This window comes from Trichoderma reesei (assembly GCF_000167675.1).
Source record: "Trichoderma reesei QM6a unplaced genomic scaffold TRIREscaffold_1, whole genome shotgun sequence".
Classification (NCBI taxonomy): Eukaryota; Fungi; Ascomycota; class Sordariomycetes; order Hypocreales; family Hypocreaceae; genus Trichoderma; species Trichoderma reesei.
The window spans coordinates 3,062,065-3,086,481 of record NW_006711148.1 but is presented as its reverse complement, the minus strand read 5'-3'; the positions used below and the strand labels follow the sequence as shown (position 1 = coordinate 3,086,481).

The following is a 24,417-nucleotide window of genomic DNA, read 5'->3' as shown; positions in this document are numbered from 1 at the left end:
TCATCGGCTCACAGCTGTCCAATCAGCATCGCGCAAAAGATCTTGATGCTGGGTGAGCTACTACAAAAATTTCGTCGTGCATTTGGCACCAGAAACGCCTGATCTGGCGCTGTGCAATTTTCCCCTCCCCCACCGTCAACATTTTTTTCCTCTTCTTCTTTCGTCTCGCCTTTTGATCTGGCATTGTGCATTTCAGAACAGCGGCGCATCATGTCGACGGCATTCAGATCAATTGCTCCGTTCCTGCGGACGGCCCGGCATGGCCTCAAGGGCGGCAGCATCAACCCGCTGCAGGCTGCCCTCAAGAACAACCGAGGCGCTGCGGGTGCTCTCAACATCGCTCGCACATACGCCGTTTTCGAGCGAACCAAGCCGCACGTGAACATTGGTAAGGCACTCATGGACTTGAGCTTATGAAGTCAGACCTTGGTACTGATGGAGACTCTGTTATATAGGTACCATTGGCCACGTCGATCACGGAAAGGTAAATCGAATCATCATGGCCTCCTGTGACGCCGTATAACACCAGACGATGTGATATTGACCTTGGCTTTAGACCACTCTCTCCGCTGCCATCACCAAGCGACAGGCCGAAAAGGGCCTGGCCAACTTCCTCGAGTATGGCGCCATCGACAAGGCCCCCGAGGAGCGAAAGCGAGGCATCACCATCTCTACCGCCCACATTGAGTACTCCACGGACAACCGCCACTACTCCCACGTCGACTGCCCTGGCCACGCCGATTACATCAAGAACATGATTACTGGTGCTGCCAACATGGACGGTGCCATCATCGTCGTCGCCGCCTCCGATGGTCAGATGCCCCAGACCCGTGAGCACTTGCTGCTTGCCCGTCAGGTCGGTGTCCAGAAGATTGTTGTCTTCGTCAACAAGGTCGACGCCATCGACGACCCCGAAATGCTTGAGCTCGTCGAGATGGAGATGCGCGAGCTGCTCAACACCTACGGCTTCGAGGGTGACGAGACCCCTGTCATCATGGGTTCCGCCCTGATGGCTCTCCAGAACCAGAAGCCCGAGATTGGTGAGCAGAAGATTGACGAGCTCCTCAAGGCCGTCGACGAGTGGATCCCCACCCCCGAGCGTGACCTCGACAAGCCCTTCCTCATGTCTGTCGAGGACGTCTTCTCCATCTCTGGCCGTGGTACCGTTGTTTCCGGACGTGTCGAGCGCGGTGTCCTCAAGCGTGATGAGGAAGTCGAGCTCGTCGGCAAGGGTGTTGAGCCCATCAAGACCAAGGTCACCGACATCGAGACCTTCAAGAAGTCCTGCGAGCAGTCCCAGGCCGGTGACAACTCTGGTCTCCTGATCCGCGGTATCCGCCGTGAGGATGTTCGCCGTGGTATGGTCGTCTGCAAGCCCGGTACCGTCAAGTCGCACAAGCAGTTCCTCGCCTCTCTCTACGTCCTCACCAAGGAGGAAGGTGGTCGCCACACTGGCTTCCACGAGCACTACCGACCTCAGCTCTACCTGCGAACCTCCGACGAGTCCGTCGACCTGACCTTCCCCGAGGGCACTCCCGATGCCTCTGGCAAGATGGTCATGCCCGGTGACAACGTCGAGATGGTTGTCACCCTGACCAACCCCAACGCCATTGAGGTTGGCCAGCGATTCAACATCCGTGAGGGCGGCAGGACCGTGGCCACTGGTCTGGTCACCCGCATCATGCAGTAACTTTGTAACGACTAAAACAACCCTGGAAAAGCGTGGAGTTGTTGGAACGGGAAAAACAAAAAATCAAAAGCAACGGACGGTAAACTGAGCCAGAATCATCAAAAGAAGTGTACATTTAAACGAGTCTGGGCTGCAGGTTCCGGCGTTTGAGCCATCATTTGAGCTCGTGTATAAGTTGTAGGAGGAAGTGGGTGCACCAAATCTCCGCTTTACTTCTTCCTTAATGTCTTGATATATATTGTACGTTAGATCAAGTAGGAGGCGGCAATAGAACTGCAAATAAAAAGATACTAAAAATGCGCACGGTTTTGCCTGGCTTGACTTCTGAGAGCAAGTATATCAGGCCGGTATATAATCCTTCAGGCGAAACTACATACTATTTCAGGGAGTTGGAAAGGGGTCGTGTAGCATTCAACGTGACAGGTGAGATTGATACCCCATGGACGGACTGATGCCATACTGCTTGATGCAGGATCGAATGTGCTGTCTAATGCGCAAGGTAGCTTCGAATGTTTCGGAGCTGGTGGAGCTGAGCCAGACAGTCTTGCAAAGATGCGACAGCAATGGAAGCAGAGTAAAAAAAACTTTTTGGTCCATGAAATTCATAGATCATCATCTCATCATCTCCCTAACAGTAAAATGACAATGCAGCAACGCGACACCGGCACCACCAAAACGCACAGCAGGACGCAGGATATTATTTTTCGAATGCAATGGTATTCGTCTATTCCTCGGAGGATGTTCGTCAGACGCACGATCTTTCCTTAAAACCAAGCCATCCATTAAACTCCGGTTCCAGGCGGCCGCCCTCCGAGTGCTTTTTGTTGTGTGGCCATCGAAAAAAACGCAGCTCGCATCCGTCAAAAATCCCTTTGCCCCTCCGCGGAAGCTTCCCCCGATACAACTCCTTTATCGGTACTAGAAGAAAGGAGACATGTTAGTTGGGTGTTTCTTCGGCATCGTCCGGGTATTCCCTCTCCCAGTCCCCTTGATTTCGATCGTCTGTCCTTTTCCCCCTCGTGATCGGGTCGGTCTTTGTCTTGGGATGCTCACCTTGTGGAAACCAATGTCCTTGGCCTTCTCACGGAAGCATTGACGGCACAGGTCGAGGTCGTACTTGCGGATCAGACCAGCCTTGTGCTTGCAGACGCGGCTATAATGAAGAAGGAAAATTCCAGTTAGCACTTGTATTCGATGCGGTGTATCGCGACTCGTTTCTCAAATGTCCTCCTTCCTTTTCCTCCCCTTTCCCCCCTCTTCTCTTGCAGATCGACATTCGCTTGAAGGTCATTTCCAAGGAAACCTCCCGAGCCCGGCAAAAGTGGGAAAATCAGGGCAGCATCAGGCGTCCATACCATTGGCGAGAGCCCTTGCCGTAGTTTCGCGGGCGCGAGTTCCAGACGCTTTCGTGAGACATGATTGCGGTTGTGGTGTTGCAGGAAGGTTGATTTCGCGAGGGCACAAGTGGGCGGAAATTTTGTGTGAATTTTGCTATGACCTATCGAACAACCGATTGGAGGGTTGTCAGCCCCGGCGAAGCGGGCCACCAAAAAAAGAACGCCCAAATCGGGCTTGGACGAGTTGGGAGCGTCACGTGAAAGATGCTGTGATGCGCTTATCTTCACGTGAACGGCTTGGCCCGAAGCGGAATGGCGATCTGATAAGGAATGGCGAAGCAAAGCTCTGGTGGGGGGGCGACTTCCCCTCGGTGAGGACGCCACTAAGGTGCTGAGCTCCCCCGCCTGTGCCTGAACCGACGGCCATCCTCTAAATCAAACTTGGCGCAAGCTGTCCTCTTTCTGCCCTTGATTTCAAAGCACCATTTCAGGGGATTGTGCCGTTCATTGCTTCTAGGGGCGGTGATTCTTTCTGGTCTATTTGACTGAGCTGCTCGTTATCAACAGCTGTCGACCTCTGTCTGTTTTGCCCCCGCATTCAATTGAAACCTAACCGCAATACCACGACAGTATCTGCCATCTCCATATTGAATTCATCCACTATCCCAATACGTCATGGTCTTGATCAAGAGCCTCGTGCTCGCCGTCCTGGCCAGCTCGGTGGCTGCCAAGTCGGCCGTCATCGACCTGATTCCGTCCAACTTTGACAAGCTTGTCTTCTCCGGAAAGCCCACGCTTGTCGAGTTTTTTGCTCCCTGGTGCGGCCACTGCAAGAACCTTGCTCCCGTGTACGAGGAGTTGGCCCAGGTGTTTGAGCATGCTAAGGACAAGGTCCAGATTGCAAAGGTCGACGCCGACTCGGAGCGAGACCTCGGAAAGCGGTTCGGCATCCAGGGCTTCCCCACGCTCAAGTTCTTCGATGGCAAGAGCAAGGAGCCGCAGGAGTACAAGTCGGGCCGTGATCTGGACAGCCTGACCAAGTTCATCACTGAGAAGACTGGTGTCAAGCCCAAGAAGAAGGGCGAGCTGCCCAGCAGCGTGGTGATGCTGAACACTAGGACCTTCCACGACACTGTTGGAGGCGACAAGAATGTCCTGGTAGCGTTCACTGCTCCTTGGTGTGGCCGTAAGTGAAGCCTCGACCCCCGACTGAGTCTTGATTCTCGCATATTTACCTCTTGACCAGACTGCAAGAACCTCGCCCCCACTTGGGAAAAGGTTGCCAATGACTTCGCGGGTGATGAGAACGTTGTGATTGCCAAGGTCGATGCCGAGGGCGCTGACAGCAAGGCCGTCGCCGAAGAGTACGGCGTCACTGGCTACCCCACCATCCTCTTCTTCCCCGCTGGCACCAAGAAGCAGGTTGACTACCAAGGCGGCCGATCGGAGGGTGACTTTGTCAACTTCATCAACGAGAAGGCCGGCACCTTCCGAACCGAGGGCGGCGAGCTGAATGACATCGCCGGCACCGTGGCGCCCCTCGACACCATCGTGGCCAACTTCCTCAGCGGCACCGGCTTGGCCGAGGCTGCTGCTGAGATCAAGGAGGCTGTTGACCTGCTTACGGATGCTGCGGAGACCAAGTTCGCCGAGTACTACGTCCGCGTCTTCGACAAGCTGAGCAAGAATGAGAAGTTTGTTAACAAGGAGCTTGCGAGACTGCAGGGCATCCTGGCCAAGGGTGGCCTTGCCCCTTCTAAGCGGGATGAGATCCAGATCAAGATCAACGTCCTGCGCAAATTTACCCCCAAGGAGAACGAGGACCAGAAGGACGAGCTGTGAGCTGTCAACCGTGAGCGACATGGAACTGTTTGGTATAGAAAGGAACGACCAAAGGAATAAGAGGAAGTGTATCAGAATTGAGAGAGAAAATATCGTCTCCTATCAAGCATTATGAATTGTATAAACCCTGACTTTTGAGTCATCAGGAGAACTATACGACGAGGAGGCCCAAAGGATATCCCCTAGAGAAGGAAAGCAGAACAAAAACTCCGTGACGATTTAAACCAGCTCTGATTCCCATGACGAGCCGCCTGAAGCCCAATCTGTGACATGCTGTCCGTCCTGTCATGAGGACTTGGGTGCAGAGCCCGCTTCCTTGTTTTTACTTTCTACAAGTGCGGCCTCAAGGTTGTCGAGCCTACGAGACATTTCGTCCACTTGCGTCCGACCCTGTCAGCATGTGGTATCCTCTGCCATGAGGTAGCTTGCATGGTCGAGGCACTCACTCTTGGCAAAGATCTCAGACGAGACGCCGGCAAATTTGTTGGACAGAGAGTTCAAGAGCTCTTCGACGGCCGCTGTGACGTCGGCGCTACTGTCATCGTTGGCCTGACGAGACTTCGGTTAGCCAACCTTGTGTAGCTTTTCAAGCCTGATTTGAGAATCCCGTGATATATGACACCGCAAGGTCTAGGTTTTCAAGTGTGATGGGCTGTCGAAGAGATTCGGTATAGGTGCTGCAAGAGAGGCGGTATCGGAGGTTTAATGAAGGGAGGGAGTCTTCCCCGGAGCGGTGTCGTCATGTAGATGGAACTCGGACAATGGAAAAGGAAGACGTACAGGAGCTGGGTTTGAGACGATAGAGTCCCGATTTGATGCCATGTTGCAAGAGATGAGAGATGATGATTGCAAGGGATCGATGATGGCTCTTTGGGTGCGTAGTGAAGTGAGTCGGTCACTCGAAATATGAGGTGCGTATTCCGATCCCTTAAGGTGCTGCGGAAGGTTGCTGCCGGTTATATACTCGTATATGCGATGCGTCTCTGCGTCGGCCTGTTTCAGCTGGAGTCTTGGTCAGAGTAAAAGGGGGTGAGAAGACAAGTTCGAGGTTTTGGCCAGAGACAAGCCACGGCAAGGATTGCATGAGAGGCTCGAGCTCCCCGTGTGTTTGCTTTCAACAAGAAAAAAGCCGTCCAGGGATCCGTCATCAGAGATGGGGGCGGGGGGAGACAGCCCAGGCGCTATCAACAGCTCCCGCTGGGTTTTACTGGCCAGGAGCCCTGCTGGCCCTGGAACGGGGAGAACGGGGGGCGCTGTGACAGCGGCTTCCAGCGACCCCGTAGCGGTCTCGCGGCGCTGCAGGGCAGTGCAGCCGTCCCCTGTAAGACGTCCCGACACCTCACCTCAGTGGAATGTTCGCTGCCCCGCCCCCCTCGAGCTAGCGCTTCGCGGGTCGGGTGTTTCACCTCGTTTGGGGCCGGACCTGGACTTCGATTCGTCACCTGCGCTCCTGAGCGTTGACGACATTGCATCCATCTACTTGATACCTACCGGCCGATCGATATCCAGCATTTCGTCCCTTCAGCCACCTCGACCAGATCCTCGCTTAACCTCGATTTTCCTAGCTTCGCTGCCGCCTCAAAGACCCTCCCCTGCCATCCATCAACCAACGAAACCGCCCTCCGCGACGAGTATCATGATAGCGGCATAGCCCGATTCCGCGGCTCCAGCATGCCACTGCCGGAGCTCCCTGCCTACAAGGTCCTCTTAACCATCTTCGTCCTCTGGTGGCTGCTACCGAGCAACGACTACCAAACTCAGTCGGTTGCGCTGTCGGACCTCGTTGTCTCGCGGCTCTCGCACTACCGCGCATGTCTCGATGTGCTGAACACGACTCGCTGGGGGGACTTTGCGCCTTTGGGGGCGGCTGGTAACGACAGCAAGGGCAACGATAATGGCGACCATGCGAGCCCCAGATATGTCAACTTGACGGGTTTTCGAGAGGAGGACAGGTTCTCATGGCAGGATCTGGGCCGGTTCCGTGAACGGGGTCTGCGGCTCAGTCACCATGCCATGCCGGCAGTTGGCGGCGAGCAGCTCTGGGATGTGGGCGAAGGGGCGCCGGTCTGGGCAAACGCCTCCGGAGTTCTTCTTGGACAGTGGGTGCGTCTCCAGGAGTCGGAGCCGAGGACATATGACAGCTACAATCTTAGCCAGAGCGTACCGTCTATGCACTGGATCGGGGACAAGACCGAATGGGGTCGTAACGTGACCGGCGGCACAGGCAGGATCCAAGTGCGGCTGACGGGGAACGAGACGGTGACGGCATACGATCAGCTCCCCAAGACGGATGCACCCCTTTCTGGAGGCTCGATCCGCAATGTGAAGGCTGTGGTGACGTTTGAAGACACGGGAGGGACGGGGCTGAGCTGGGAGATGGTTCTTTTTGGGGCTCATTGGCCACGACAGGGCGTCGTTATCATGACGACGACGAGCGAGAAGTTCGACGGCATCTTTGGGCTCCCGCATCTGACGCCTGGGCCGGACTATTTCCAGTCTAGCCAGCGGCTTCTGAACCAGTCTCTCGAGCAGACGATAGCTGCTAAGGAGAAGAGCATCTATTCCGACCAGAGCATACCATGGAAGTCCAACTTTGACAATCCCCTCCACACGCGGAGTCCCTCTCCGCATTGCGAGTACGTCATGTATGTCCAGATCCATCCCCCCAGCAGACAGGACCTGGGTCTCGGGCCCACCGTTTCCAAGGGCGAGGACGTGGCGGAGATGCTGCAAGCTATCGAGTCGGAGCTGGAATCGCCCCTCGGGGCACCCATCAAGCATATCCCAAAGCTCCAAATGTCAGCAGTGATTTACTCACCAGACTGCAACATCTTCTTGGAGACAAAGGGGCCCCCGGACTTTCCCGCGAGCGAGGCCGACCACCTCCTCGGTGTGAAGATCGAGGTCCAAATTAGCAGCATCAACCATTGGCTGCTGGCGTATGCGGTGGTGATGTTTGGCCAGGTTGTCTTGCTTAAGGGCCAGATCAGAGAGACCTACACACCGTCTACCCTTGCCAGAGCCAGCTTCTGGACCATTAGCATGATGCTCATTGCCGACGGCATGACGTTCACTGCGGCTGCGTCGTGGGTTGCCACGGCACATTATACCTTCCTGCCAACCCTAACCCTGACATTTGCGTCTTTCATGTCAATGACCATAGGGGGAAGCCTGCTTGCCAAGATATACGAAGTCCAGACACCAGCGCCTCGGGCTGGCCGAGATGGGCCTCAGGCCGCAGATGGCAGAAACAGCGGCTCAGCAAGTACAGCCACCTCGACACCGCTTACTCCTACTCCTGACGGCACTGGCACTGGCACCGCACCGGCCGCCGTAACAACAACAGGACCGATACTCCCCGGACCGGTCACCGCAGGACGCGGCTTAGGCGACCCTGCCGTTGCCAACCTCGATGCCGCCGCCAACATCATGGACGGCGCTTCAGCCGTGCCTGGTGTAGCCACGCCAGCTGCCGCAAGACTAGCCCCGCCGTCTACGCCGACATTCCAATCGCTTATGGGCCGATTTCTTCTCCTCGGCGCCCTCGTCATGTTCATCGGCGGCTCGTCCATAGCATGGTACATGACCGTCCGTTCGTGGTTCCTCAACATCTGCGCTTTCGTCTACCTGTCCATGTGGATCCCGCAGATACATCGCAACATCATGCGCAACTGCCGCCGGGCCCTCAAGTGGCAGTTTGTCATTGGCCAGTCCGTCCTCCGCCTGCTCCCGCTGGCCTACTTCTGGCTCAAGCCGGACAATTTCCTCCTGACGCGGACCGAGCCGCGGGCGTTTGCCATGCTCGCGCTCTGGGTCTGGGTACAAATCTTCGTGCTGGCTACTCAGGATGCCGTTGGGCCGAGGTTTGGGATTCCCAAGGGCTGGATGCCTGACGCGTGGGATTACCACCCGGTCCTGCGGGAAGACAATATCGAGGCTGGAGGACTGCCTATCGGGCTCGGGGTGGAGGACAGCCCGGCTCGGGATCGCAGGCGTAGCAGCGAGGACAAGGACAAGGTTGGTCTTGGAGGTGGCGGCAGCACGAGGGCTATTGACTGCGCCATCTGCCGCGAGGTGCTCGAGGTGCCGTTTGTGAAAGCCGGAGAGGAGGACATGAGCGTGACGGGGGTGTTTGCCCGGAGGGCGTACATGGTGACGCCGTGCCGGCACATTTTCCACACGCCTTGCTTGGAGAGCTGGATGAAGTTTCGGCTGCAGTGTCCAATATGCAGGGAAGACTTGCCTCCTATTTGAGATTCGGCTAGTATTCACACACCACATCTTAAAGAGAGAGGATATGGTAATCGGGATATCTCTGTATATAATGGGGTTTCAATTGGGAATGTAGATTCTATCAACCGATTTATTCATGTGAAATGGATTTATATTGCGCCATTTGATCTGTGTGCAACAAGGCATCGACCATTTGCGAGTGAGCTCGCATCTTGTCTGACTTCTAAAAGACTGGTTCATGGCCACTCATTCTTCGCAAGTCAAGTATATGCCCCCCCCCGGGTAACCGCCAAATTCTGTCATATGAAATTCCAACATTGATGCTCGACCAATAACACTCTCTGGCTCTATCATAGTATTTCAGCAAGCAAATATGAACCAAAGGAAGATGAGGAACGCAAAACAAAGACTCGCTGAGATAGATAGAAAGCAGGTAGTTAAAAAGAAAAAAAACAAGGAATTGATTTGCTTCACCAACTGATTCGCGTCGCCCTATGTCGTCGATCCTGCACCCCCTGGCGAAAGTCCCTCGAGCCCACGGTCACGTCGGCAAACCTCGCTCGCAAATCAAAGTCGACCGACTTGACCATGACCCTCTTCTCCTCCGGAATGGCCCGGCTGGGCAGCGCGACGGCCTGTGCGGCTGCGCCACCATGACCGTGCGAAGGCTGCTGCTGCTGCTGCATCTCCGGAAAGGGGTTCTCGGACTCCTCAATCTCCATGACCCATTGGGCAATGTTGGCCGCCAGCTCGCTGTCCCACATGCCCTCGCGCCGGGCACTGCTCCTCAGCAGCTGGATCGCCTCCCGCCGGACGGTCGGCTCGCGGCACTTTGTGGCCACGACGAAGAGCGGCGGCACGATGCCCAGGTCTGCGGAGAAGCTGGGCTTGATGTTGTGGGTTGGGAATGCGTCTCTTCCCGCCCTCGGTCCTCCTTCTTCCCCGCCGGTCCTTGCGTGTCCGTGCTGCTGCTTGCACCGCCGCGGATCGGGGCATCGCTCGGTGGCCGCTCGCTTCTCGTCGTCGCCGACGACTTCCCAGCCCAGGCTGACAATGGCCTTGAAGTGGGAGAGGAAAGCGTCGAACTGGACCTCGGCGTCGCAGAAGATGGTGAGGAAGATGACGTTGGTGTTGACCTGGAACATCTTGAGCGCTGCGATGCCCGACTTTTCAAGGAGGCTCATGCCGGGCTGCGTGAGCCTTGATTGGAAGATGGGCTCGAAGGCCTGTGACCATGAGTCGATTTGACTCTGGAATGTGGCTCCGAGCTGCCTCCAGGATGGGGGTAAAGTGTAAGAAGGTTCCTTCTTGGCGCGCTGCAAGTGTTCGATGAATCGCAGCAGCATTTCACAAAGCTGATCCGAAGCCAGGCGAGCTTCTCGTAAGGATGAGAACTTATACGGGATGGGGCTGGATGGCTGAGGTGAACCCGAGTCTGAGAGGGGGGATGACGGATCATGTAGGCTTTGAGGGCCTAGATGGATCACGTAGGGATGGGGGAAGTGGAAGGCCATGTCGTACGACTTGGCTTGAATGGCTAGTCGTGTGAAGATAATCAGCAGATCCTCCTCAACCCGTTCATTGGAATAAGGGGCCTGTGTCCGATCATACTGAATCCGAGCCAGAAGCCTCAATCCGGTCTGTATCTGGACAATGGCTTGGCGGTGATCGCCAATGAAGGAGTCGAAGCAGGCTAATAGGACGCTGGCCATCAGCCGGGTCTTGTTGGTTGCCAGCTTGTCGCCGCTGAGATGCAGCATGGCCTTGCAGGCTTCCGAGTACTTTCTGATGGCAACCTGCCAGTGACACATGACCGAGTCCAGGCGGCTCATGGCACCAGCGAGCGGCGGCAGGTCGGGTTCGCAGGACTGTTCCAGAGTCTTGTACAGGGCACCAAGAGCGACGACGGCATGTCGAATGGCCGGTTCGAAGTGGCATTCCTGCAGAACCCGTGATGTCCAAAAGGTCGAGTCAAAGTACCCGGACAGCTCGGAAGCCGTCTGGACGCGGAACAGGTCGAAATACAAACTCTCGGTATGCATGAGGGCCAAGTTGTGAGACGGCTCATACATAAAGGGCATCGCGGCATTGGAGGCGGCAGGCTTGGTCTGGCGTTTGCGGCGATAGGCCCGTCGAGGAGGCAGCATAATCGTATGGCCAGTGAGCAAGAGGCTGGCAGTGGTTGAAGTGGAGGCGCTCGCTATGCTGCTGGGAGTAGGCTGCAGTTGCGGGAGCCCCGTCGAGGAGGGAGCCAAGGGCTTTGGAGCAATGCGGACATCGACGGCAGTCCGGGGCCCGCGAGTGGGCGCCGGATAGCCACTGCACTCCTTCTTGCTGCGGATGCATTGCGAACAAGACGGACGCTTTTCATCGCACTTGATGCGCCGTTGCCTAGGGATGGAGCTCGTCAGTGGGCTGCCCGGGGTGGCTTTATGTGTTTCCGTCAATACGAGAGAAGAGGAAGGGAGAGGAGGAGGAAGAGGACATGCATGGGAGAGTGAGTGGTCATGGGGAAGCGGAAGGGCATGATAATCAGGGTATTCCAAAGCGTCCTCACTTGCAGTTCAAGCATCCCGTCTTGACCTTGGGGTTGCTTCGTCGTCCGCGCTTGGCCGGCCTGGCCGCCTCGCCGCCACCATCGCCGCCAATCGCCGGAGCCATCGAAGTCGGGGGCAGCAACGGCTCCATGCCGTCGGGATCGGGCGATCCGGTTGGAGTTGCGGCTGGGGTCTGATATGAGCCTTCGACGGAGGCCATGATCGCCGGCCTGGAACCGGGAGCAGCCATGGGGGGCCAAGTATCGAGACGATGGGATTCTGTCTATGGCTGAAGAAGCGTCATAAAGGCGGTCGAAGCCGGTGCTCGGGCTCTGTGAAACCGGAGGCACAGAAGAGACGGGAAGCAAAGAGGTAAGACAAGAGCAAAAGGACAAAAAGTATCGATTGGAAGCTCGCGGGTGTCTTGCCAGCCCGAGACCGAGACCGAGACCGAGTCAGTGAGTGAAGTGGCGGGGGGGTTCGATCTGCTCTTATCGACGTCCTGCTAGCAGCTGGATAGGGTCAATTGACGGCGAGCTACCGGCTCGGGGAGCAGTTCGCGGTTCCCTTGGAGCGAAGCTCGAGTGGAGACGAGGCGAGACAACGGATTGCCGCTATTGTGATAGTTGTACCAGATGCGAGTGGCATGCACAGCGACTCAGAGCACAGATGCCTTGATCTACCTCCTGATGCTGCTGCTCGGCACAAAGAGGTTGATCGAGGCGGGAGTTGCTTGTAGGCCAATGGGGACCTACTGTGTGAGGGTGACGTGATGACTTGTACCGGGACAGAATGGATGGATGGTGATACGACGCAGAGTGAGATGGATATCTGCCAAAGACTTGAGTGGAATTGAATAGAGACGAGGGACGCAAGACGGGGAGGAGTCTGGGTTTGGAAAAGAGGCAAGAGAGGTAGATATCACGAGAGATAACGGTAGGTAGGTATACTTGTATAAGCGACTACGTGGTGTATGTAAGTGAGGCACCTACCCAGAAGTTTCAGGTACCTAGGCACCGAAGTAGGTACTACCTAGGTAGGTAGGTAAGGAAGTACCTAAGAGCTCGACATTTCCCCCTCCTCACCGAGTCGCTGGAAACTGCATCCAGAGACGCATCCAGGGCTGCAGCCAGACGGCCGGCTCGAGTCGCTGACGGCATGGGCAGCGATGGACTCGCGTATGCACGCACATGCCGCCGCCGTCATGCAGGTCCCCCTTGGACAGACAGACAGGGCTGCTGCGGTTGGCTGTGTGGGAATATTGGTGGAAATACTACGCCAACGTGCATGCATTTTCCTTGGACATGCAGTATACAGTAGGAGTACCTATGTAAGGTAGGTGCTGCAGCAGGACCTACTAGATACCTTGGTAGGGGTGGTAATACAAGGTGGGCATCGAATCGGCGGCGTGATGCTGCAGACAAAAGGTTCCTGGCTCGAGGAGATGCCCAGTTTGGGTATCCGGGGCGTGGGCTGCTGTTAATTCTTGGCCGGACTTGAAGCTGTCGACAAGTCGAGACCAACTACATGTGGTAAGCCCTGCTGAGCACTCGGTGCTTTTGGTACTGTCCCTCCTCACATGCCTTCTCTTTGCTCCTCATTTTGTATTTTTTACAGTTTGTTTTGGTAGTTTGTTGTGATAGTAGTAACTTGGTCTCGGGGCTCCAGCATCTTGTCTGGGGCGGTGGAGAGACAAAGACGACGCTTTCATGGTGACTGCAGCTGCAAGTCGCAGCGGACGGCTTCGAGGTACTGATCCGGGTTTGTTGACAACACATGCCGGCCCCATCACGCTGCGCTCTCGGGTCGCCGCAACTCACAGGATACCTGCCCGACGGGCGGCTAAATGGCTGTTTGGCAGAGTTTCCGCGGCTGCGGACTGGAGGCGGTTTGTAAGAGAATGAGACACAAAGAGACTCACCCCACGTAATAGTAAACTAGGATGCTATTCGAGCTGGCGGCAATCATGATGGTCCCCGTTGGGCTTCACACGTTGCGGCACCCAAGGAATAAACCGCATTCGGCATTGGTAGGCTTCCTCGAACGAGACTCCTAAAGTACTGCGAGGCTCCTTTCCATGTGTGTCCTTTGCATCACACAATGCCATATACCTGAGGTATGTACAAACAGACATATAGTATAGTACCTAGAGTCAACGCACATACCTCTCTCTTACCGGTTGACAATGCAACCACCATCTAAGAGCCAGTCTAACCGCTTTTCCTCGCACCCTTCTTTGCTCGATCAAATCCAATCTGTCTCGACACACCCATTATCCCAAAGATCCTGATGCGGCCCACGTGTCACTGCCGCATGACCGCAGCAATGCATGGTTCCGAGTTCTGCGTGTGTGTGCGTTGCTTGATGATATTACCTACTTGTCAAGCGAGGAGGGGGAGGGCACATGAGAGCAGTAACAACACTGCCGCTTGGCTGCTATTCCCAACTTTGACGTCTGCCCTTTCCAGTGATGGTAAAGAAAAAGGGCATCATGTCAGGGGAGTTGAATGATAGGTAACATTGCCGAACGAGGTGAATGGCGTCGACCATGGTTGGAAACCTCCTTAAGCCTGCCTGGTCTACTCGTCGTAAGCAAGGAATCTCACCTCTCACGCAAAGTGACAGCCATTACCCCGAGATCAAGCTCATGCAGCAGTTCGTCCACGGCCCGAGCCATGGAGGTGGCATCGAATCCTTTCGCCGATAACCTGCTTGACAATGGCGCCATAAATGCCATCGCCTCCATCACGCCGGCATGCATGCATGCATGTGTGTCTTCGAGTTGATTATCACCGACACTTCCGTAGCATGATGGGCTGCTTCCCTGTCCATCCCGTGCAACACCACTGCTGGCTGCTTCTACCTCGTCAGAGCGGGATTCCCAGCTGCAGGGGAGACGAGGTGTTTCAGATGGGTGTTTTGACAATTCACTGTTAACCGCCGCTTCCGCGGTTTAGGGTAGGCAGTCGTACACGGTGGGATGGCGGGCGATTGCGGCTGGCTGAAGACGACGGACTGGATGATACTGCCATGACCGCGATGCAACTCGTGGCTGATTATTTCAGATTGAGCAAAGATGCCAGTCAAATTGCCAGCTGATCCATCACATGTAAATGCTTCCTCTTCTTTGCAAAGACGGAAACATGATCTCAGATGGTTGAAACGGCGGCCGAGGGATGGTGCCTGATTGGCCCTATGCAGCCACTGGCCCGCAAAAAAGTTGCCATGATTTCAGCGTGCAACTCAAGTTTGCTCTTTCTCAACGACAACGAACTGAATCCAACGAACTACCTACGATAACAACGAGCTCTGCTGCTCACCTGGAACGATTAGAAGATCCACACTTTAGAAGTCATTGGCCCCTACTTTACGATCTGGCCGTCCGACTGACGCATCTCGACACCAATCGCCATCTCGACATCACCAAACATCCAGGTATCTAGATACCTACCACATTGCACAACCACAACACCATGTCGCAACAACCCGAGAAGCCGCCGCTGCCGCCGCGCAATGAATTCATACACAAGTCGGCGCTCGCAGGAGCAATCATCTCCCCCCTAGCAATGCTGCTCCCTCCCAGAAAGGCCGACATCCGCCTGCTCGTGCTGATGGGAACCTTTTCCCTCTGCACCAACCAGCTCGCCTACGAGTACACGGGACAGTCCATCTACGCACGCTTCGGCAGCCGCGTGGGCTCAATATTCGACACGGGGCTGCCGGAGGGCGCAAAGAGGACGCAGCAGCTGCTCAAGGAGCAGAGGGAGAGGGAGGCCGCGCAGAGACAAAGCCAGAGCCAGAGCAAGAGCGTGCTCAAGGACGTCTGGATGGGCGGCGAGGGGGAGGACTGGAAGGAGAAGAGGGCTTCAGAGCATAAGAAGGCCTTTGAGGAGGGCAAGGGCATGAGCGATATCATTCTTGAGCAGGTTGCGGAGGTGTTTAGTGGTAACTGGAGGGGGAAGAAGGACGAAAATTCTGCGGACACTTCGCAGGGGGAGAAGAAGGAATAGCGGGAGACACGATGTTTGATAATTCGATGGGGTTAATTATGTCGATGGAGGCGACGCCTGTCCGTCTGCGACTTGTCTTTTTTTCCAGACTGGTGGCAGGTCTGTACGATATATGATTGAAAATGTATTACGAAAAGAGCCCTCTTCAACAACACACCACCTTGATACGAGTGCGATGCATACGGAATACAGGATGATACTGCTGGGCTACTAGGCTGCCTCCTCGCTGTTCATACCTACCCAGGTACTATATGTTGTTGTTCCGACCCGATATATGCACTGGGCGAGAAGATGGTGTTGACACTCAACCAGGGCATTGAAGCTTAATCGCGATTCAATGAATCGTGGATGCATGTGAGCTGTTCGTTCGCTGATCGGATTACTAAATTTAACAGCGGCAGCGCCTTGCACTGCGGCGCCCCCGCCCAAACATCAGCTGCGAAGCTCGTATCTCACGGCGTCTGAGCCACCTATTCGTCACGCTGGAGGCACAGAAAGGTTCTGATCGGCCTCGCACGATTCAAGAAGTCTGCCAGCCTGCATGTTCAGCACGACAGAGCTGTGTTACCGATGATTTTGTATTGTATGTACTCCATACGCGCTTAGTGAGACATGACGGAATGAGCAGCAAGCCGGATTGTGGAAGGGTTTCTGGTACGGTGTAAGAACGGAGTGGAAAACTGAGGAAGAACTCGAACAATGCAGCTTGTATACACGTCTCGACCGTCCATGAGACGGGACAGAATCTATGTAGTCAGCCAGGGCCGACGGGCTCCAAAATAGCCAAACGCCACTGTTCAAGCAGTCAACCAGTCTCTTTGCCTGGCCGATCGACGGCCAGGCCCAGCACAGCCCGGCACCCCTGGCCCACCAACGTCAGCGGTGCTGTGCATTCACGCCAATATGCCAGCATTCCGGGTTCGTCTGCGGCTGTTGGTCCATTTATTAACTTGTTACTAGGACTATAGAAGAAGAAGTGGTGCATCATCTGCTTGCTTGTGCTTTGTCTAACAGGTAGTCTCGTTGTTTTTCTTCATTTACATCGTGCTTCATCAATTGACGGCTCTTCCCCAGCGAGTCCAGGGCTCGACTGAAACCCTCCGCAGCGAACTCGAAGCCTGAAACACCGGGCAGGTCTGGATCAGTGCGCCGTTGAGTGGCAATTTGAGAGCCTGATCCGCCAACAGAACTGCCCGCGGTTGAGGTGCACAGGCCCGACAAGGGGATGCCGACTCGGTACTTGTACCTCTCAGATCAATAAGACCTGACGGGATCCATACGAATCACGCTGCCTGTCCACTCCATCATCGCTCTCAGCTGCTGTACTTCGTACCCACTACGTAATCGCCCGGGGCTGGTGCGAGTAAACATCGAACAAAGCAGGCCAATATCCCGAGCTGTTTTTCTCCTGCTCTTACAACCTCACACTCCTACATTCCACCTACTGAATCTCGATCGCTTCTTTCAACAGCCGCACCTCAGAACGGGGGTGCCCTGATAACCTACATTACCTTGGACAACAAACAGCAAACTACCTACAAATCGACATCGACTCTGGGACACACGATACAGTCACCCGATTCTGTCTTCTTCTCGCGCTCTTCCTCCAACCCGTCCTCTTCGCTCCTCTTCGTGGCGAGAGAGCCCGCTGGATAGCTCCTCTTTGCCATGGCTTCCAACGGCTACTACTATGGCGGCAATCAGCAGCCTCCGAGCCACCAGACGACACCCTACTATGATGCCACGCACACGCCCTCATCAGAATCAGAGCTTCCGCAGGTCTACAACCCGGCCTACGCAGAAGCCCAGTATGGGAACCCGTATGGCGCTCCCGCAACCCACCACCAGCAGCAGCAGCCCACAACAGGTGCGTCGCCGTTTGATACCGTCTTCGACGATCCCGCATACCCAACGAACGCGAATTCAGGGCCGGGCGGCGCGAGCAGCAGCGACATCTCCCAGCAGGGCTTCTATCACCAAGACACGGGCTACTACGGCTCTAGGACGGAGAATATCCCGCTGCAAGACCACACGAGCAAATCCCCCGAGGTCACAGATCACATCTATGACGCGCCAGCCGGACAGTCGAGCCGCAGGCGGGACAAGAGAGGCAAGGTGCGCATAGGCGAGCTGGGCATGCTGGGCGCCCACAAGAAGCGCATCCCATGGCTGGTCTACATCTTTTCGGTGGCGCAAGTCGCCGTCTTCATCGGCGAGATTGTGCGCAATGGTAAGCGCGTAACAGCGAATGATTTATTTTCGCACCTTCACCCCGTGTTTCTAACCTTGACGTTGCAGGTCTCCTGACGGGCTCTCCCATCATGATCAAGCCGCAGTTCAACCCCATGATTGGTCCGTCAACACAGGTCCTCATCAACATGGGTGCTCGTTACGTGCCCTGCATGCACAACATCAAGGAAATCCAAGGTTCCACGATTCCCGTCCTGTTCCTGTGCCCAAATGCGACCAAGAACACGCAGTTCTGCCCTCTGTCTGAGCTGTGTGGCTTCGGCGGCGACGTTCCCAATCCCAAGTTTGACGGCGACGCCAACCAGACACCCATTCCCAACCAGTGGTTCCGCTTCATCATCCCGATTTTCATGCATGCCGGGCTAATCCACATTGGCTTCAACCTGCTCATGCAGCTCACCATTGGCAAAGAGATGGAGATTGCGATTGGGTCCATTCGATTCTTTCTGGTTTACATGAGCGCCGGCATCTTTGGTTTCGTCATGGGAGGAAATTATGCCGCTCCCGGCATTGCGTCTACGGGAGCATCGGGCTCTCTGTTTGGCATCATTGCCCTGACGCTGCTCGATCTACTGTACTCGTGGAAAGACCGACGAAGCCCCGTCAAGGATCTGCTGTTCATCATCATCGACATGGTGATTTCCTTTGTTCTGGGACTGCTGCCTGGACTCGACAACTTCTCTCACATTGGCGGATTCTTGATGGGTCTTGTCCTGGGCATCTGCGTGCTCCACTCTCCCAACTCGCTGCGAAGGAGAATCGGCCAGGATCCGTTATACTCGGCGGTACCCGGTGACGCGGAGCCCGGGACCGTTCCCTTTTACAAAAGCCCGGTTGGCTTCTTCAAGGGACGGAAGCCTTTGTGGTGGGCCTGGTGGCTTGTTCGAGCAGCCGCTCTCGTGGTCATCATTGTCGTCTTTGTCGTTTTGATCAACAACTTCTACAAGGTTGGCAACACTTGCAGCTGGTGCAAATATCTTAGTTGTCTGGTGAGTTCTCATTGTCCACTTTATTGCATGCGGTTTTTGAAAGAAGCTGACATGATGCAGCCTGTCAACGGATGGTGTGATCTTGGAACGATCAAGGTGCAGTAGAGGTAGAGAAGACTAGAATCAGGGACGAAAAAAAAGGGGGACAGGGGAAGAAGGAGTTGGTGACCGTCAACGTCCGACCCTCGCAAAAGTTGCAAAAGACGAAAGACAGTCTTGTGGGAGAGAATTTCTGCATTATATACAGCGTTGGCGTTCATGGTCGAGAGGGAGGTCACGGTTCAGTCACAACACCAAGACAAGGGGGGGAGGGTGGCATACCGGCTTGGTTAAGCAAGACTGCCTTATCACACAGTTTGTACATACATAGAAGGGTCCTGTTCCTGCGGGATTGGATTGTCCGTATCTCGGCGAGAGCTACTGCATGGGCATGGCACAAGGGAGGAGGCTTTGATGGGCTTTCCTTTGGCTACATTTTCTGGGAGGGTACAATGTGACTGCAATGCGATTTGACGTTGCCTCATCTTTGCGACCCCTCTCCCTTTTCCTTCTATTGAAGAGAAGCCGTGAGAACAGACAACGTAAGGCAAGGCAGATACCTACTATATCTTAGGTACTAATCTATGCAGAAAATGTTCGAGGTGTTTCGCCCAGACGGCAAGTCACGCGACTGGTTACCTAAGAACAACAAGGAAGGGAAGGCACAGTCGGATGTGTGTTACATCGGCATTGCCTTTCACACGTATTTCATCCACGGCTAAATCTCTCAGCCCATTTGTCTTCTTTCATCTCATTTTTTTGTTTCTCCTCTCCCTTGTCGACGGTGATGAACACGCCAAGGAGGGTAAAAATGAAGCATGATCGGACGACAGCATCTCAGGGATAGAGGAGCGCACATGGACAAGCTCGACAGTAGGAGGTAAGGCCACCCCAATACAAGAAACGCCGCCTAGAGGAGCCCCATACGCCGCCCTGGATTCATGATGAATGTTCTTCAATGCATGGCTTAACTGAATGATCCTACGAGGACACATGTTGAGCAACAAGAATACACGTCTGACGTGCAATCCTGGCCTCTTTCTATTACAATTGTCTCTGATCTGTTTGAGAGGGAAAATTGACTGATTACTGATGCTGGATAGGTAACGCAGAGTAGTGTGGACATGAGTTGCGATCTTGCAGGAAGCGTTCACAGGCTCGAGTTTCCAGCATGATTGTGACGACATACATACGGTGTCTGCCCCTCGTGGATCGATAGAGTAGTAGATGGCTGAGCTCTTATGCTTGCGAGTTCTGGATACATGAGGTATACATAGGTAGCAATTGGATATATAACTACAGGAATAATGGCTGCTGTTTTCGACTTGCCCCTGACTAAAAGGTAGCTTGTGATGCCCCAACAAACGAATCTGCAAGCTGGAGCTCCTGGTGGTGGCGTCTTGCTGTTGAAAGTGCTGTGTGCTGAGCCTTTAGTGACGGTTCATCCCGGAGCTGTGCTCAAGTATCCCCGTACCTACCTGTACCTTTTCCAACGCCAACTCACGTGCACGCCCATTAAACAGCCGGCGGGTCCCGTCACGTCACGCCTGAGAGGCGCGTATTGCATTGCTGCAAATAATCGTGTCCGGCAGCTGCGATTGAAACAACCTCGCACACGCCTCGTCTTTCTCTCCGCCTCCCAGCGAATCGCCTCAGCATCCGCATTCACGGAAAACTGCCCCATGACAAGCAGCAGCTGGCCTCGGCCTTGTTCGAATCGCTCGTTCTAGAAGAAACGCAGCGAAAGCGATCTCATGGCGGCCACCGTCGTCCCCCAGAAGCGGGTGCTGGGCGAGTCCCGCACCCGCCAGAACATCCCGTCGTCGCCGCAGTCGAGCAAGAAGCGCAAGACGGACAGCATCGCCGAGCCCGTGCCGATTCCGCGCTTCATCAGCTCGCAGAAGGGCCCCGGCGCCAAGCTAGGCGCCAGCCAGACGAAGAGCGTCTTTGAGTCCGAAATCCTCGAGAAGCTCAGCCAGGACATCTCGGAGCGCAAGCAGAACAACACAGAAAAGGACCAGGCGTGGGATCGGCCGCCGGTGACCGAGTTTGTGCCGGGCCGGGACAGCATCTGCTTCCAGTCCATCGAGGCTGAAGAGGGCACGCTGAATGGCGGAAAGGTGGCCGTGAAGCTGTTTGGCGTGACGGACGAGGGGTACTCGGTCATGCTGCATGTGACAGACTTCAAGCACTACCTCTACGTGGCTGCGCCCATGTCCTTTCAGCCAAAGGACTGCGCGCTCTACAAGGCATATCTCGAGACACAGGTCGCCCAGCACCAGCCCGCGATCCACTCGGTCAGCTTGACCATGAAGGAGGACATCTACCACTACCAGGGCAACGTACAGAGCCCATACCTCAAAATTACCGTTACCGACCCCAAGTTCATCAACACGGTGCGATCGACGATAGAAAAGGGCCTTGCGAATTGGAAGGGCATGTGGGGGCCCTTGGATGGCGGCTTGAGGACATACGACAACATTCAATACGTGCTGCGGTTCATGGTGGATTGCAAGGTAAGGTTCTGCTACAGCTTGCATATGGAGGTGTTGCTATACGCTAACAATGCCGTGGACTAGATCCAAGGCATGTCCTGGGTGGAAGCCCCTGCCGGTACCTACAAGATGATACCCGAGCATAGCAAGCAGTCCAACTGCCAGATCGAAGCCGAAGTCAGCTACGTCGATCTCATCGCCCACAAGCCGGAGGGGGAATGGGCCAAGATGGCGCCTCTGCGAATTCTCTCCTTCGATATCGAGTGCGCCGGACGCAAGGGAATCTTCCCCGAGGCCAACGTGGACCCCGTCATCCAGATCGCAAACGTGGTCACCAAGTACGGAGAGAAGAAGCCCTTTATCCGGAATGTCTTTTGCCTAGACACCACCAGCCCTATCGTCGCCACACAGATTCTGGACTTTGAAAAAGAGGAGCAGATGCTCCACGAGTGGCAGCAGTTCCTTATTCGAGTCGATCCGGACATTATCATCGGATACAACATTTCCAACTTTGATTTCCCATACCTCCTGGATCGCGCCAAGCACCTCAAGGTGCAAGGCTTCGAGTACTGGTCTCGCATTCCCAGCAAGCCCTCCAGGGTCAAGGAAACCAACTTTTCAAGTAAACAAATCGGCAATCGAGACACCAAGGCCACAAACACCAACGGCAGACTGCAGCTCGACATGCTGCAGCTGGTCCAGCGCGACCACCATCTGCGAAGTTACACGCTCAACTCCGTGTGCTCCCAATTCTTGGGCGAACAGAAGGAAGACGTTCACCATACTATGATCACAGAGCTGTTCAACGGAACGCCCGAGTCGCGACGTCGTCTGGCGCTGTACTGCTTGAAAGACGCCTACCTTCCCCAGAGGCTAATGGACAAGTTGTCATGTTTGGAAAACTACACGGAAATGGCCAGAGTCACAGGCGTTCCCTTCAACTTCTTGCTATCCCGCGGACAACAGATCAAGTTTGTGAGCCAGCTTTTCCGAAAAGCGCTGGAACAGAAGCTTGTCATTCCCAACATTGCCCCCCAGGGTTCAGAGGACCAGTATGAAGGTGCAACAGTCATTGAGCCGACGCGAGGATACTACGATGTGCCCATTGCCACTCTTGATTTTGCTTCCCTGTACCCGAGTATCATTCAAGCGCACAACCTTTGCTACACGACATTGCTGAGACCTGGAGATGTTGAGAGATTCAAGCTCAAAAAGGACGAGGACTACATTGTTACCCCCAACGGTGATATGTTTGTGACGGCTACGAAACGCAAGGGACTGCTCGCCCAGATTTTGGAAGAATTGCTGTCAGCCAGAAAACAGGCGAAACGAGAGCTGGCGCAAGAGACGGATCCCTTCAAGAAGGCGGTGCTGAACGGTCGGCAGCTGGCTCTGAAAGTCAGCGCCAACAGTGTCTACGGCCTGACGGGTGCAACGACTGGAAAGCTGCCGTGTCTCGCCATCGCCAGTAGCACGACCAGTTTCGGCCGTCAAATGATTGAGAAGACGAAGCGCGAGGTGGAGGAAAAGTACACCATTGCAAACGGCTACACGCACGATGCCCAGGTCATCTACGGCGATACTGATTCCGTCATGGTCAAGTTTGGAACCAAGGATCTCGCCGAGGCGATGAAGCTGGGCGAAGAAGCCTCCAAGTATGTGTCGGCCAAGTTCCTGAAGCCCATCAAGCTCGAGTTCGAAAAGGTCTACTTCCCGTACCTCCTCATCAACAAGAAGCGATATGCTGGGCTGTACTGGACAAGGACGGAGAAGTACGACAAGATGGACACCAAGGGCCTGGAGACGGTGCGACGTGACAACTGCCTGCTGGCACAGACCGTGATTGAAAAAGTTCTGCGGATGATTCTCATTGACCGGGACGTCCAGGGGGCGCAAGAGTAAGTGGTTCTCTTTACAGTCTTTGACAATACTCGATCTTACAGAAGGGATATATGGCTAACAGATGACTGTTATCAACAGCTACGTCAAGAGTACAATTGCAGATCTGCTACAGAACAAGATTGACATGTCCAAACTGGTCATCACAAAGGCCCTCACCAAGGAGGACTACGCCGCCAAGCAAGCCCACGTCGAGCTTGCGCAGAGGATGAAGAAGCGCGACGCCGGCTCGGCCCCTGGCCTCGGTGACCGAGTGGCATATGTCATGGTGAGAGGAGCGGCGGGAGCCAAGAACTTTGAAAAGTCGGAGGACCCAATCTACGTGCTGGAGAACAACGTGCCGATCGACACCAAGTACTACCTGGACAACCAGCTGGCGAAGCCTCTTGGGCGAATCTTTGAGCCGATCCTGGGCGAGACAAAGGCCAAGTCGCTGCTGACGGGAGACCACACGCGGACCATTTCGGTGGCGGCGCCGACGGTGGGAGGGCTGATGAAGTTTGCCAAGAAGACGCAGACGTGCATGGGATGCAAGAAGCCTCTGACGGGCAGGGACGAGAGCGCGGGCGCGGTGTGTAGCGACTGCGCGCCTCGGGTGGGCGAGCTATACAACAAGACGCTGGACCGGGTGTCGGACCTGGAAGTGCGGTTCGGGCGGCTGTGGACGCAGTGCCAGCGATGCCAGGGCAGCATGCACTGCGAGGTGATTTGCAGCAGCAAGGACTGCCCCATCTTTTACATGCGGATGAAGGCGAAGAAGGATCTGGAGGATGCGGGCAAGGAGCTTTCCCGGTTTGACGCAGACCAGGCCGCCATTTGGTGAAGAGTCGGCGAGATGACTCTGTTGGGCTTTCAGTTCAGTGATTATTTTATCCTGGGGTGAGGCAAAAGGGGCTGCAGCAGAGTGGTTGTTTGTATTTGTTATCGAATGTCTGTTTGTACGAGTTGGAAGCATGTGGGAGACACGCATGAGATGTCTGGGACTGATTCGGCAATGATTGATGGCATATGCTTTTGTTAAAAAACTCTTTGATGCCAGTTTGCTTTTCTTAGTGCAAAGGGGTACCATCTATATCAGATTAAAGACTAGCTACTA

The 24,417-nt window shown here is 55.0% G+C and overlaps 8 protein-coding genes across 8 annotated transcripts; 6 read left to right on the top strand and 2 right to left on the bottom strand.

The window, feature by feature from the left end:
* Positions 1-49: 49 nt before the first annotated feature.
* Positions 50-1,690, top strand: TRIREDRAFT_74346 (translation elongation factor precursor, mitochondrial; the record flags this gene model as incomplete). Its single annotated transcript, XM_006961815.1, has 3 exons — positions 50-388; positions 456-484; positions 557-1,690. The coding sequence occupies exons 1-3, from the start codon at positions 211-213 to the stop codon at positions 1,688-1,690; spliced, it is 1,341 nt and encodes a 446-aa protein (XP_006961877.1). The 5' UTR covers positions 50-210.
* A 909-nt stretch (positions 1,691-2,599) lies between these two features.
* rps29 (ribosomal protein S29, S14 family) lies at positions 2,600-3,107 on the bottom strand (the record flags this gene model as incomplete). The annotated part of the gene is made up of 3 exons (XM_006961365.1): positions 2,600-2,608; positions 2,744-2,843; positions 3,046-3,107. 3 exons carry the CDS (start codon positions 3,105-3,107, stop codon positions 2,600-2,602), a joined length of 171 nt encoding a protein of 56 aa, XP_006961427.1.
* A 344-nt stretch (positions 3,108-3,451) lies between these two features.
* On the top strand, positions 3,452-4,869 carry TRIREDRAFT_119890 (ER-resident thioredoxin protein; the record flags this gene model as incomplete). Its single annotated transcript, XM_006961814.1, has 2 exons — positions 3,452-4,213; positions 4,274-4,869. The coding sequence occupies exons 1-2, from the start codon at positions 3,703-3,705 to the stop codon at positions 4,867-4,869; spliced, it is 1,107 nt and encodes a 368-aa protein (XP_006961876.1). The 5' UTR covers positions 3,452-3,702.
* Positions 4,870-6,409: 1,540 nt separating this feature from the next.
* Positions 6,410-9,123, top strand: TRIREDRAFT_21342 (trans-membrane Golgi-localized RING-finger ubiquitin ligase; the record flags this gene model as incomplete). The annotated part of the gene is made up of 1 exon (XM_006960937.1): positions 6,410-9,123. Exon 1 carries the CDS (start codon positions 6,541-6,543, stop codon positions 9,121-9,123), a length of 2,583 nt encoding a protein of 860 aa, XP_006960999.1. The 5' UTR covers positions 6,410-6,540.
* A 449-nt stretch (positions 9,124-9,572) lies between these two features.
* Positions 9,573-11,763, bottom strand: TRIREDRAFT_2096 (uncharacterized protein; the record flags this gene model as incomplete). The annotated part of the gene is made up of 2 exons (XM_006960893.1): positions 9,573-11,493; positions 11,660-11,763. 2 exons carry the CDS (start codon positions 11,761-11,763, stop codon positions 9,573-9,575), a joined length of 2,025 nt encoding a protein of 674 aa, XP_006960955.1.
* A 3,586-nt stretch (positions 11,764-15,349) lies between these two features.
* On the top strand, positions 15,350-15,643 carry TRIREDRAFT_43176 (uncharacterized protein; the record flags this gene model as incomplete). Its single annotated transcript, XM_006960989.1, has 1 exon — positions 15,350-15,643. A coding segment is annotated over one exon (294 nt), but the record flags the coding sequence as incomplete, so codon positions are not given.
* A 1,482-nt stretch (positions 15,644-17,125) lies between these two features.
* TRIREDRAFT_119887 (uncharacterized protein) lies at positions 17,126-18,993 on the top strand (the record flags this gene model as incomplete). Its single annotated transcript, XM_006961813.1, has 3 exons — positions 17,126-17,879; positions 17,948-18,888; positions 18,949-18,993. The coding sequence occupies exons 1-3, from the start codon at positions 17,318-17,320 to the stop codon at positions 18,991-18,993; spliced, it is 1,548 nt and encodes a 515-aa protein (XP_006961875.1). The 5' UTR covers positions 17,126-17,317.
* Positions 18,994-20,681: 1,688 nt separating this feature from the next.
* TRIREDRAFT_2095 (DNA polymerase delta, catalytic subunit) lies at positions 20,682-24,144 on the top strand (the record flags this gene model as incomplete). Its single annotated transcript, XM_006960892.1, has 3 exons — positions 20,682-21,443; positions 21,507-23,320; positions 23,403-24,144. The coding sequence occupies 3 exons, from the start codon at positions 20,682-20,684 to the stop codon at positions 24,142-24,144; spliced, it is 3,318 nt and encodes a 1,105-aa protein (XP_006960954.1).
* Positions 24,145-24,417: the final 273 nt, after the last annotated feature.